The sequence below is a fragment of the Nanorana parkeri genome, unplaced genomic scaffold, assembly GCF_000935625.1.
Source record: "Nanorana parkeri isolate BGI_ZX_2015 unplaced genomic scaffold, ASM93562v1 scaffold1968, whole genome shotgun sequence".
Taxonomy (NCBI): domain Eukaryota; kingdom Metazoa; phylum Chordata; class Amphibia; order Anura; family Dicroglossidae; genus Nanorana; species Nanorana parkeri.
In genome coordinates this window covers 160345-174036 of record NW_017308236.1, presented here as the reverse complement: position 1 = coordinate 174036, position 13692 = coordinate 160345, and the positions used below count along the sequence as shown (strand labels likewise).

General features: G+C 47.9%; 1 protein-coding gene across 1 annotated transcript in view; it reads left to right on the top strand.

The window, feature by feature from the left end:
- The first annotated feature begins 8491 nt into the window (after positions 1–8491).
- CUNH20orf194 (chromosome unknown C20orf194 homolog) overlaps positions 8492–13692 on the top strand; it is a 75095-nt gene continuing 69894 nt past the window's right edge. Inside the window, exon 1 of the mRNA XM_018572203.1 lies at positions 8492–8553. Within this exon, the coding sequence (XP_018427705.1) occupies positions 8492–8553 (62 nt within the window). The remainder of the gene's footprint in view (positions 8554–13692) is intronic.

Genomic DNA, 13692 nt, shown 5'->3' with positions numbered 1-13692 from the left:
GGGAAGTGATATGCAGGGGGTTGGAGGGAGGGGGAAGTGATATGCAGGGGGTTTGGGGTAGCGGGAAGTGATATGCAGGGGGTTTTAAAGTTACAAGTGTGCTTGATGACTCTCTCCTCGGCTACTAATACCTATCTTTCCTACCTAGCCCCCCCCTCTCTTACCGTTACCCACCTTTCTCTGTATGCTCTGCGGCAGTGCTTGCTGCAACAAAGTGATATCAATCAGGCCGGGTCACCCAGTGCTGCATTGTGGGATGCAAACACCAGCAATGATCTCATCTTATTTGTTCCCTTATAGTCTGTAAACATGGCTCTAAAAGCATTTGGTTAGGTATGTTTAATATGTACAAACAAAATCTGTTGACCCTGCTCGAAATCCAGTGAGCTGATAACGTCCTGTGCTGTACTCTGAATGCTCTACTGGGCTACTCCGGCTGTGCTTTTAACTACAAATCCTGTTATTTCTCTGCCTGTCAGTCTTGCAATGCCTCATGGGACTTGTAGTTCCACAACAGTTGGAGGGCTGGATTGGCCCACCCCTGGGTTAATTGATCAATGAGGGAGGATAAGGTATCTGCAGTGGGGGGGGGGGGGCGCAGATGTCCAGGCAAATATGAATGGGTGAGCAAACATGAGCCCCTATTGCACTCAAGCATGAGCGTTTTAGACCCCATTCACACCAGGGTGACAGCGTTTCGGCGTGCTTTACGCACTGATCGGCACGTTTCCATTGAAGTCTATGGAGCAAAACGGGCTGATAAGTGCCACAAAAGAAGCTCCGGGGCTATTTCAAACACCGGGGTATTTTGACTTGTGATTTCAGCGCGTTTGTGTTAACGGCCCCCATAGGAATACATGGGATTTTATGTTGCATGCGTTTTAGCGCAGAATAAAATGCGTGACATAATGCCCTGATGTGAATGGGGGCCTTAAGGTGACTGTAAAGCGTTTTTTTTACCAGGCATGATAAGAATTGAGTGCTCCCCTTTTAAAAAAAAACCATTTGAAAGTGTTGTAGAGAGGCCCCCGTGGGTTCAGTCTCCGTGGAGAGGCCCGCGTGTTGAGTCTCCGCGGAGAGGCCCGCGTGTTGTGAGTCTCCGCGGAGAGGCCCGCGTGTTGTGAGTCTCCGCGGAGAGGCCCCCGTGTTGTGAGTCTCCGCGGAGAGGCCCCCCGTGTTGTGAGTCTCCGCGGAGAGGCCCCCGTGTGTGTTGCGAGTCTCCGCGGAGAGGCCCCCGTGTGTGTTGCGAGTCTCCGCGGAGAGGCCCCCGTGTGTGTTGCGAGTCTCCGCGGAGAGGCCCCCGTGTGTGTTGCGAGTCTCCGCGGAGAGGCCCCCGTGTGTGTTGCGAGTCTCCGCGGAGAGGCCCCCGTGTGTGTTGCGAGTCTCCGCGGAGAGGCCCCCGTGTGTGTTGCGAGTCTCCGCGGAGAGGCCCCCGTGTGTGTTGCGAGTCTCCGCGGAGAGGCCCCCGTGTGTGTTGCGAGTCTCCGCGGAGAGGCCCCCGTGTGTGTTGCGAGTCTCCGCGGAGAGGCCCCCGTGTTGTAGAGAGGCCCCGTGTGTGTTGCGAGTCTCCGCAGAGAGGCCCGTGCTTTATTCTGGTTTATGAAAGGCCTCGGCTCGGGCCTGGGATTGTTTTGGCCTGGGATGCCTAGTTACCAGTCACAGAGGAAGTCATCAATTAACGGCATCTGATTCTTGCTGGTTGAGCTCATTCTCCACCTCCCAGGCAGCGGGAGAAATGCCGGAGGCCGCAGTGGGACGTCTTCCCAGCTATTGGGTGGAAAAATGATTTTGCCGCCTTCTTTGTATTGTGTACAGCGAAGGTCAGACGATGGGCTGCCTGGCACAATGTCAGCAGCTGACTCCAGAGGGGCTTTCCTCTGACAACAATCCATGGATTGTTCTTATCTGGATTCCTGTGCATGGTCTTCTGTGGAATAATTGGCCGTGTATGTGCGTGCAGTGCAGCTGCTGATGTAAGGAATCGGCCTTGTGTGAAATCTCAGAAGCTGTGAAACATTGCCGCGTTCACGAGCAGCTGATGAGATGAAGTTCTCTTCAGTGAACCTGGCAGATTCAGTACCAGAGATGGTTCTCTGGGCCCCCTGAGTAATATATTGAGGGCCCCAACTTCTGCTGTTAAATCAGAATGATGGGCGAGTTATAAGACAAATGTATTTATTACTATGGAATGTATTTGTATTTAAGTTGGGGTCCTGTGTGTCTTTACTCCCCGACCCCTGACCTCAGATCAGCCATCTACCTCTTCTGCTGGCTTGTTGGTCTATTCGGGCTACAGCATTTTCACAGTCCTCTTCCTGAACCTGCGGCCTGAGTTGGACTGCACACATGTGACTTTTTTTGTCCTTCTACTCCAGGGGTGGGCAACTCCGGCCCTCCAGCTGTTGTGGAACTACAAGTCTCATTAAGCATTGCAAGAATGACAGCCCCAGACATGACTCTGAGAGGCAGAGGCATGATGGCATTTGTAGTTAAAGCGCAGCTGGAGGGCTGGAGTTTGCTCTCACCCCTCCAGAACCGGCTGATGATGAATAGGTGGAGGGTGGTGGTTTTCAGCCGAGCTTGTGTTGGAACTCATACTCAGATGCAATATGTTCTCTTTCCAGGGCTCCACTTACCTCCAGGTACAGGGGGTCAGCAAATTGTGTTTGTACATATTAAAGAAAAATAACAAAATACCTTTAGAGCTATTTTTTTTACAGAGTATAAGGGAACAAATAAGAGAAGAGAATTGTTGGTGTTTGCATCCCTCAATGCAGCACTGGGTGACCAGGTCAGATTGCGGTCAATTTGTTACGCTAAGCACTGCCCCAGAGCATACACGGGAAGGTGGGTAATAGGGGGGGCGGTAGGTTCAAGAGGGAGTTGCCCACCCCTTTTTTTTTTATAGGCTTGCTAATAGTGGTGCTGAGCACAATACAAGCAGTTTGATCAGTCAGATAAAGATCCTCTTTTAGTATATTTTTTCTTTAAAGATACCCACCTTTCCCAGTGTAGCTTTCACATTGAAACATTTACAATCCTCTTAACTTCTGAGCTCAACAATGTGTGCCCTTGCCTGACACCGCAGGACCTCCAGACTTTAGCATCAGGCTCGATGGTCCGCTCGACTTTGGGTTGAGGCTCAATTGACCACTTACTTTAGGAGCAGGCTGAATGGACCACATGACTTTAGGGGCAGGCTCGATGGACTACTCGACCTTAGGGGCAGGCTCGATGGACTACTCGACCTTAGGGGCAGGCTCAATAGATCACTTCACTCTAGGGGTAGGCTTGATGGACCACTCAACTTTGGGTGCCGGCTCAATGAACCACTCGACATTAGGGGCAGGCACGATGGACCACATGGCTTTGGGGCCAGGCTCGATGGACCTGGGGCAGTCCAGACGGGCCACTCGGCTTTGGGGGCAGTCCAGACGGGCCACTCGGCTTTGGGGGGCAGGCTTGATGGACCACCCGACTTTCTACCTTTTTTGGGAGTCTGTAGTTGTCAGTCCTGCGTTGCCTCATGGGACTTGTAGTTTCACAACAGCTCTAGTGCTGAAGTTGCCTGCCCCTGTGCTACGGGCTTGGTTAGAGACTGGAGACATGCTGCAGAAGACAGTGAGAGACGGGGGACGTTCTATGAGACTAGTAGAAATCACTTCAATTATCCCTCAACAGATCATAGCTCCAACTACACACTGCTGAGGTCCAGGGGCCACACTACAAGTACCAAAGGGCCACATTGGGCACCCGGGCTTTGAACATTAAAGCCTACCTGAAATGTTACAAGACGTAGCTGTAAGAGGTATAAATCTTCCAGGTAACCTTTTACATCTTTCCTTTTTTATATGAACTGTGATGACTGCTGATTGTCTATGTAAAAGGAAATTGATGGACATCCAGAAGGGGAGCATGGGATACGGATACATTCTATATCAGACGTTCCGTGCGAGAGAAGTCCACGCTGTCACAGATTAGCATTGGGGACGCTTGGCATTTAGAAAGAAGCAAACACACTGACTAAATAGATTGGTTGCTGCACAATGTTTCATAGATTGTAGCAAAGCATTCCAACATCTCTTAAAGGGACTCTGTTGCAATTTTTCGAGTTGAAAAGAAGGCGTCCCTTTATAAATGAGAGAACGGGAGAACTCTGGGACTGTGCTAATCCTGCACTGCAAGGGCTAGGTGCTTGTTCTGTCTAAGGGGCTCAAATAAAGCACCTGATCCTCGCTTCTCGGCCTTTTGGCTAACATCAAGTGTAGTATCTGTTCTTATCAGTCTTCAGAGGGGAACAGCATGGACTGTCTTGGGGCAGTGGGTTGGTAAGTACTCTCTGAAGTGAAGGTGGGTGTTTGAAGTGGCTCCTTTTTAGAAGAGGGGGAGCTTCTTCGGCACTAATGCCTTCTGATGGGGGCAGGTGTTGCACCTCTGGTCTGGCCGGAGGTTTTGGGGGGCGCAGAGGCCCGTGGTGCTGTGCCCCCTGGGGGTGGCGTCCCAGTGGTGCGAGAAAATCATTTGGGTGTGGGCCCCCCACCGTGATTCACTGTCTCTAGGTCACGGCACTTCTTGCTATTTCTGCACTACGCCTTGTGGCTAGCTCAGGGCAATATTTTTGCCCTCTGGCCGCAAGGCCTGCCAGGGTGCTGCACTGGCACTCCCCATTCCCCCCCTTCACTCTGGCTATGGAATGTTCCTCTGTGTCCTCTTGTCTAATGGAGGTCAATGATGTGAGGAGGTCAATGCTCCTTAGACCACTGGAGCCCAGGGAAGAAGAGGCTGCAGGGACCGGTCTAGCAGCCTGGAGGGAGCCGGCGGGATCAAGGAAGAGGTGAGTAGATCTGCTTTATTTTAGACAAAAGGAACGCCTAACCCTTGCAGGGATTTTCTCAGAGTTCTTCTTTAATATTCACCCGTGTTACCTTCTGCTTGCAGCTATTTACTTTCGCTCTGTCCTAGATCGTGGAGCAGGCGGTGCCGGTATATCTCGGGTATTTTTATTGTAGCTGTAAACATATTACTCCGAGAATAAGGAAGTAGACGAGATAAGTCGTTAAATCACTGCACTGAACGTGTTCCAGGAGAGTTCCATATGGTGTGTCATTAGTGTTGGCTGTGATTGTGACACTCTCCTGTGCTTTCCTACAGTGCAAAGTTCATTTACAGTATCCTGCACAGTGTAGGAGCATGGGCCCTGCAGTCTTATTTCAATAACTTTTTGATTGATAAAGGTTACATTACAATTGATCCTGAAGTTTTTTAAGGGTAACTTTAGGGCCACAAAAAAGTCCATTGCACTGCTATGAGAGTTCTGCAGTTTGGTGACATCCGCACGTCACCTGCAGTGTAGAGCCGAATCCTGAATCAGAGATTGGTTTCTACCCAGCATGCACAGGGAGGCTTGCCTTGTTCACCTCTTATACTTTTCAGAGATCATTAGAGGTTTCTGTAACATAGCATTGGACTCTTAGCAGTCTCTAAAACATAGCATCGCTCTCTAGCAGTCTCTGAAACATTGCATCGCTCTCTAGCAGTCTCTGAAACATTGCATCGCTCTCTAGCAGTCTCTGAAACATTGCATCGCTCTCTAGCAGTCTTTGTAACATGGTATTGGTCTCTGCTCTTGAGTGGCCTCTGTAACATGGCATCAGTCATTGGCAGTCTCTGAAGTATGGCATCAGTTTCTAGAAGTTTCTGTAACCTGGCATCAGTCTGTTACCGGGCGCCGGCCTCTAGCAGTGTGTATAACCTGGCGCCGGCCTCTAGCAGTGTGTATAACCTGGCGCCGGCCTCTAGCAGTGTGTATAACCTGGCGCGGGCTCCAGCAGTGTGTATAACCTGGCGCGGGCCTCTAGCAGTGTGTATAACCTGGCGCCGGTCTCTAGCAGTGTGTATAACCTGGCGCGGGCTCCAGCAGTGTGTATAACCTGGCGCCGGCCTCTAGCAGTGTGTATAACCTGGTGCCGGCCTCTAGCAGTGTGTATAACCTGGCGCCGGCCTCTAGCAGTGTGTATAACCTGGCGCCGGCCTCTAGCAGTGTGTATAACCTGGCGCCGGCCTCTAGCAGTGTGTATAACCTGGCGCCGGCCTCTAGCAGTGTGTATAACCTGGCGCCGGCCTCTAGCAGTGTGTATAACCTGGCGCCGGCCTCTAGCAGTGTGTATAACCTGGCGCCGGCCTCTAGCAGTGTGTATAACCTGGCGCCGGCCTCTAGCAGTCTCTGTAACCTGGTGCCGGCCTCTAGCAGTCTCTGTAACCTGGTGCCGGCCTCTAGCAGTCTCTTTACCCTGGCGCCGGCCTCTAGCAGTCTCTTTACCCTGGAGCCGTCTCTTTACCCTGGCGCCGTCTCTTTACCCTGGCGCCTGTCTGGAGCCGTCTCTTTACCCTGGCGCTGGCCTCTGGTCACCTACAGACTCATGCAGATCTCTGTAGCTTATCATGGGATTCTTCGTGGCCATGGCTGCATTCATAGGATGGCGGTGCAGCACAACTGCAGCCTCTGTTAACTGCTCTGTACTTTTTTTTTTGTTGCCCCGGACATCAGGTCATGCTTGGCCAGTTCTGGGTAATGTGAACTGCCTGAACTATTTTGAACCCATCTGTAGGTAAGGATTCCTGCTGGTGGCACAGAAGGGGTTAATGTTTATAGTGAGGTTCTCTCTCTGTTGGGTTGGCTTCTTGCAGTTCATATCTGAAGCTGCCGAACTGGTTGCTGTGTGAACCTGGCAAACGTCCCTCCAAAATTTGCCTGGCATTGAGCTAAGGCTTTTAACCAGTAAATGACCGCTAAATCAAATACATTATAGATGAAATGTGGGTTCAAGAGAGATTGGGGGCGCGCTTCCCTAAATATAATCTCCTCCTTCAAAAGATGAGATGCTTGACGTGTCAAGATGGATGTCCTATACCACAAGAGACCATGTGCAAACAGCGAATGGTTCAATGTAGTGGTGACCCTGGTTTGCTTAGGCCCCGTTCACATTGAGCGATTTATCGCGCGGTAATTCCCGCGATATCGCGGCTATTTACCGCGCGATATCGCTCTTCAATGCATCTCAATGGGGCAAAGGGTCCTGCTGTCGCGGGTCGTGTGTCGCTACAGTAGGACCCTTTTTGGAGCGGATTTTGCCGCGATTCTCGCTTGCTCAATGCAAGCATTTGCGCGATATCGCGCAAAATGCAAATCGCGTGACAAACTCGTGATTTGCGAATCGCGCAGGGTGAATGGGGCCTAAGTGTGGCCAGTGATTACAATAAACCTGCCATTAGAGAGGCGCTCATTGCTGATCTCCTTCTGAAAACTTTAGTCCTCGTGGCATTATGCTGATCCTCCATCTTCACTATATACTAAGTCATTGATTTAGAAGCATGCCGATCCGGGAAGTCAGAGGTCTTAGATGTTACAGGTCAGCCACTCAAAGCATTGAGGCCAGATCATCATCACCATGGCTAAGTATCTTAGAACAAGACGTCCACCACAGCTAGCTTATGTGCACGTTTCTGTGCATTCTTAATGGCACCCTAACAACCTTGCCAGAATTAGTGCGCAGAGTGCAAATGTGAACCTAGCAAACATTCCTCCGAAAAGATGCCAGTGAATGGTCTTACCTGAAGCAATCCGTGTGTCTTAACGCATACATGTGAAGCCCTCTGCGGGATTCCACAGACCAGACTTTCTCAATGTTTGTTTTTAACAAGAGGAACCCTTAAACTCCCTGTCGGGTCTTGGGTAACCCCTGCCAAAAAGTACCATCTCTGCAGCTCATGGGCCATTTGGGTAATTGACATCCAGGGCTGCTCCATACGACAAAACTATTTTCAGTAATAATAAAATGAAGCAAATAATAATAATAATGGCCAGAAAAACGCAGACTGTGAAAAATTGTAGTGTTCCCTCATCACTGGTTAAGTGACCCATACACCGTTGGTCAATGAATTCCCCATTTAAACTGGTGGTCGGTCTAGTGGCCCTTCTACTGGTCACTGGAAAAGTACTCCTATACGTTGTTGGTCAATGAAATCCTTATTTACACTGGTGGTCAGTTTAATGCCCCGCATGCTGGTGGTCAGTTTAATGCCCCGTATTCTGGCGGTCAGTTTAATGCCCTGTATTCTGGCGGTCAGTTTAATGCCCCACATGCTGGTGGTCAGTTTAATGCCCCGCATGCTGGTGGTCAGTTTAATGCCCCGCATGCTGGTGGTCAGTTTAATGCCCCGCATGCTGGTGGTCAGTTTAATGCCCCGTATTCTGGTGGTCAGTTTAATGCCCCGTATTCTGGTGGTCAGTTTAATGCCCCGTATTCTGGTGGTCAGTTTAATGCCCCGTATTCTGGTGGTCAGTTTAATGCCCCGTATTCTGGTGGTCAGTTTAATGCCCCGTATGCTGGTGGTCAGTTTAATGCCCCGCATGCTGGTGGTCAGTTTAATGCCCCGTATTCTGGTGGTCAGTTTAATGCCCGGTATTCTGGTGGTCAGTTTAATGCCCCGCATGCTGGTGGACAGTGTAGTGTACTCTATTACACTGAGCGTCGATGTAATTCTCCTTACATTGTTGGTCAGTGAGGTGCTCTGTTACGTTGGTGGTTAGCGCATAAGGGCCAATTTAGATTTGTGATCATTGAGAGAGGGTGCCCTCATAACACTACAGTAGGAGAAGGACCCCATTTCACTGGTGGTCAGTGGGAAGAATGCTACCCAATTTGGTGGACATTGGGAAGAATTCCCTCCCTTACAGATAACTAAAAAGATTATTGGTGTCTGATTTTAGAGAAGAAATTGTTCCTATTGAAGGAACCCCTAGCAACGTCTGGAGGCATTGTACGGTTCCTAGAAACCCTGGTAGAAAAAAGCTGCATTAGACGATGAAGAGATAATTTGCTATATAGAGAAACATGTACCTGATGAAGAGCTGTCTGTAGACATAGCATTGTGTATGGTCAGCCCGAGGCTGCACAGACAAGTCTAATAGGAAGTGCCTGCTTCTGTAGTGAAATAGGCATTTTATAAGTTCGCTCTCACAACAAGTCGTCTTTAAAGTGGATTTCCACTTCCACAGCCAGATTGGGATAACAATTATTTAATATTTGTTACATGTTCCCATTCACATCGCATAAGCTAAAAAAATGAAAAGTGCTTCTGGCAGCTTGAGGCTAGGTTCACACCTAGGCGATTCAGATGCTGAGCTGTTTTGACTCTGTTTTGATCGCTCGATTCTACATTGAAAACCGTGCGGTTTACAATGCATAGAGATGTCTAGGGGACCCAAACCGCGCGACAACTGCCAGAAAATGGCCCCTGTACCTTTTTTGCGCTACAAGCAATTTCCTCCATGCAACAAACCGCAAAGGTGTGAACAGCCTCCATTTACTTCAATTGGAATCTGTGTTTTGCGTGATACCGTGCGATAAATCGCCTAGGTGTGCACCGGCCCTAAGTTGCTTTTACTTGGGTTAAAATTTCTAAGAGTCTAAGGTGGCTTTCCCATTGTATGTTAATGAAGCTTATCAGATAAACACAATCCCCAAATTTCAGGCCCAAGTCTAAAGTTTAAAGTTTATTTTTCAGTATGCTGTAGGAATAGGAACACACAACGCACATATAGAGGGGCTTTCTCAAATTTGACTGCAAAAGTGGAAATACGCTTTCATAGTAAGTACCGTTATCCTTTTGCCACCCACCTCCTGACCTAAACCACTCCACCCATTCTTCCACCCCACATTCATACTTCATAGGCATATAGAGACATCCATAGGGCTGTCTCCCAGAAAAAGGAGCCACTCAGAAGATGCCCTTGTCTAAATCCTATAGGGTTTTCCTGTATGAAGGTGCTGACGGTTCTCACAGTCTGCTCTTGTTCAATCCAGCTGAGTATACATTGCAGTGAGGAAAGGGTTAGTTTGGGTCCTGGGGCAGGGGTCACAAGGACAGTGGAAAAGAGAGAGAAGATGGTGATCTCAAAAGAAGGGGATTTATAGATCCGTGTTTATACAGTTAAGAAGGATTGTGTGCAGAATAGGAAATGTTTGTGGACACCTGACCTACACACCTAGGCAAATGGCCAAACGTATGTGGACACCCCTCCAAATGATGGGGATCAGGTGTTTCCAGTGAGGAGTACTAGCAATACTACAACATACAAAGACACATTCACTTCCAGCATGACTGTGCCCCCTCTACACAAAGCCAGCTTCATAAAGATATCATTTGATGAGTTTGATGTGGAGGAACTTGAGTGGTCTGCACAAAGCCCTTACCTCAACCGGCCAAAACACCTTTGGGTTTCTCCATATTGGTGCCCATGGATTTGGAATGGTTTGTCCAAGATTCTCATATAGGAGTGATGGTCAGTTGTTCACAAACTTTTAACCATATGGTCAGTTGTTCACAAACCTTTAGTCATGTAGGGGTCCATGGCAGTGGTATGACCTTACTACTATTTAAATGTCCATCTCCAGGCAAATCTTTGCAAATGGCAAATCTCAGATTCCTTATGCACCTTGCCGCTGGTCACACCGATTTTGGTAAAGACTTGATCTTAACCATCAATTCTCCAGCATGAGGACCTATCTGAGCAAGCTGTTCTTATTATGTGCACTGAGGGCCTACCCCTTTTACCTTGCACAGTTTTTAGTAAAATGTGTTCAGCCGGCAGATCTGAAACTGTGGCCAGTTGTACGATGCTCAGTGATATCCATCTACGGCGGTGTCCTATATCAGTGAGGTGCAAGCCACATGGTGCCAGGGTTACATTAGGTGTCATGAGAATCCGGAAAGCCTGCTGCTTGTGTTGTGGTTTGCTGATGCTGGCTCAATTCCAGCTTCTCGTTTATTAGGTAACCCTCCCATCTCCCTCTGGCACCCCCCTGTGGCAGACATGGTACGGCTCATCACTGTGTGAACCTGGCACTCTGTAGGTGCCAGTCACTACCACATGGCAGCAGGTTCCGTTTTAATAAGCTCCTCACCTTTTGATCAAAGCTCCAGCTTTTGTTAACTAATTGGAGACTTCTGTGTAATTAAAATAATTTTATGAGCGAGTCTGAAGAAGTATGACAGTTAATTACGACTGAGTTCAGTGCCAAGGTAGGATTGTGATGATCTTTGAGAGATTCCATAACTAGGTTTGTTCAGATTCATATGTAATGTGATCTCGTACCATGCATTATAAATGACTTCAAGGTAATGTATACTTAGGTCTCATCTTTATTAATCCCTATAGGGAATCATGACCTCTGTTGCCTTGTGTGTTATTGCTTAAAGAAACCATTTCAGTTGCCTAAAACAATCTTAAGTGGCAGGTTGCTGCAGAAGTGCTGGTCTACTCAACTCTTTGGTGGCCAGTGGCTCCTACCTTTTTTTTTTTTTTGTTCAAGAGCTGCAGACTCCACACTGTTAGGGCCCATTCACACCTCCTCCAGATCAGACCAGATTGTTTCTGGAACAACAATGCATCCCAATGTTTCCCTATGCTCTTCTTGGCCTCAGTTCACAGCACTGAATTCAGTTCCAGACCAGAAAAATACTGCGTGTCACATTTTGTCTGGTCTGGAGCACACAAACGCGTCAAAAACGCAACGCAATGGGAAAAAAACATTTTTTTTTTGCTGGTTTGGATAATCTCATCAGCCCTGGACTTCCTGCTTCTGTGGAGAGAGATTTGTAAATATAGGAACCATGATGGCTGAAGTGGACACCGAATTCTTTGTAGAACTTGTGGAAGCCTGCCCAGAGCTGTATGATCCGAGGCATGGCCAATAAAAGAACAATAATAGGAAGGACAAGTGGAGCGGCATTGCTGCCTAGGTTGTCCCTGGCTATGATCATTTGAGCAGCTCTGAAAAGAACTGTAGTACAGGTGAAACTCGAATAATTAGAATATCGTGCAAAAGTAATTGCAGTAAGTGCTGCAAAAGGGGCCCAAACCAAGTACTGAGTACATATGCATGCTTGTACTTTTCAGAGGTCCGATATTGTTCTATGTACAATCCGTGTTTTATTGATTGCATGTAATAATCTACTTTTTTGAGGTTGTGGATTTGGGGTTCTTGGGGTTTTCATGAGCTGTAAGCCATGATCATCACAATTATGACAAATCACGGCTTGAATTATCTTGCTTTGCATGTAATGAGTCTCTCTCATATATTAGTTTCACCTTTTAAGTTGCATTAGTGAAATAAATGAACTTTGCACCATATTCTAATTATTCGAGTTTCACCTGTAAGTTCATGTCTCTTAAGTGCAAGCATTGTGCTGCTCTTTTCCTGGCTACCTGTAGGTCTTGCAGAGGTCCCCCAGCAAGACCTAAAATTGAACGTGGCAAAATGCAACGTAGTGTGTTCCAAATCTGGTTTAGAGAATGGTGTGAACCTGTCCTAAAGCTGGCCATACACCCATCCTCCTTCTACGCTAAACTGTGTGGATGGAGGGATCTCCCACTGGGCCAAGCTTCAGTATCTTGCTAGTCAGCCGCGCTGGCTGCCAAAACACCTGAACAATGCCTGCATCCAATCAGATTGTTCAGGTGTTATTGGGCCTTGGGATTGGCCGTGTTATTAGACCTTGGGATCGGCCGTGTTTCGTGGCACCTCAGCAGTCCTATACCCACAATCCTTTCCACATTCATGAATTACAGTTCATATAAAGGCAAATTAAAAACTTGTGTATAGTGAGAAGCTCGATCTAATTATTCAGCTTCTGACGCCTCCCTCACAAGTTGCATTGTTGACCTTAAACTTGAAATACTAGAGAATAGTTTCTGCTGACATATGTAAATCTACATGGGAAAGTTTTTACAGATAAAATTATAAGAAACTGGAAAATCTGACTTTAAAGTATGGAGTGATTCTGGGACTTAGAAACCCCATTATTGCCCAGCCCAATCCTTGCTTGACTGTACAAGTATGATGGGTGCTACTGCTAGGGCCTGGGTTGGGGCTGTCATGGATGTCCTCAGGCCTCACTCATATGAGGATGCTTTAGTGCAGGGCTCAAAATTCTCAAAAGTCCTGAGCTACTAGCCAGGCATTAAGAGTTACTAGCCACGAGTTGCCCGGCCTTAACTCCACCCCTAAACACACCCTCTTAAATAATCTTATGATTCTTATCTTATGATAGTTGCCGCTTGTAAGCGGCAGATTAGGGATTCCTGACGCAGGAATCCCTAATCACACCTGAAATATACTGTAGGTGTGAATGGGGCCTAATATACACATACACTAAAGGTGCTCATACACCTGCTGATTATCGTATGATAGTTGTGGGTGATCCTGCAATCGTACCATAATTGGCAGGTGTATGGGCAGCGTGCGACCGCTTCTACTGTAAGGTCGTACGACTTTCGTCTTCCAAGCACACTGGAAAACCTGCCAAAAATTGTACGATTTTTTTGGTGGCGTGGTCGGAAGACGAAAGCCGCATAGGCCAGTGTGCGCAAGCTGCCTGCTCAGCACTGCAATCATCAGAAGCCTGTCCCTCTGCAGGGCGGGCTTGCGATGATCGCAGGTACGATCTGCCTGTCCCAAGATGTGCAAGTCGTACGAAATTTTAATGACCTTACAACCATCGCATAACGAAAGTCGTGCGATGGTTGTAAGGTGTATGGACAGCTTAAAACACAATAATACACTTCTCAACGTTACAGCCCCCCCGCACAAATATAATAATAAAATTCCCCCGCACACAAAAAGTAAT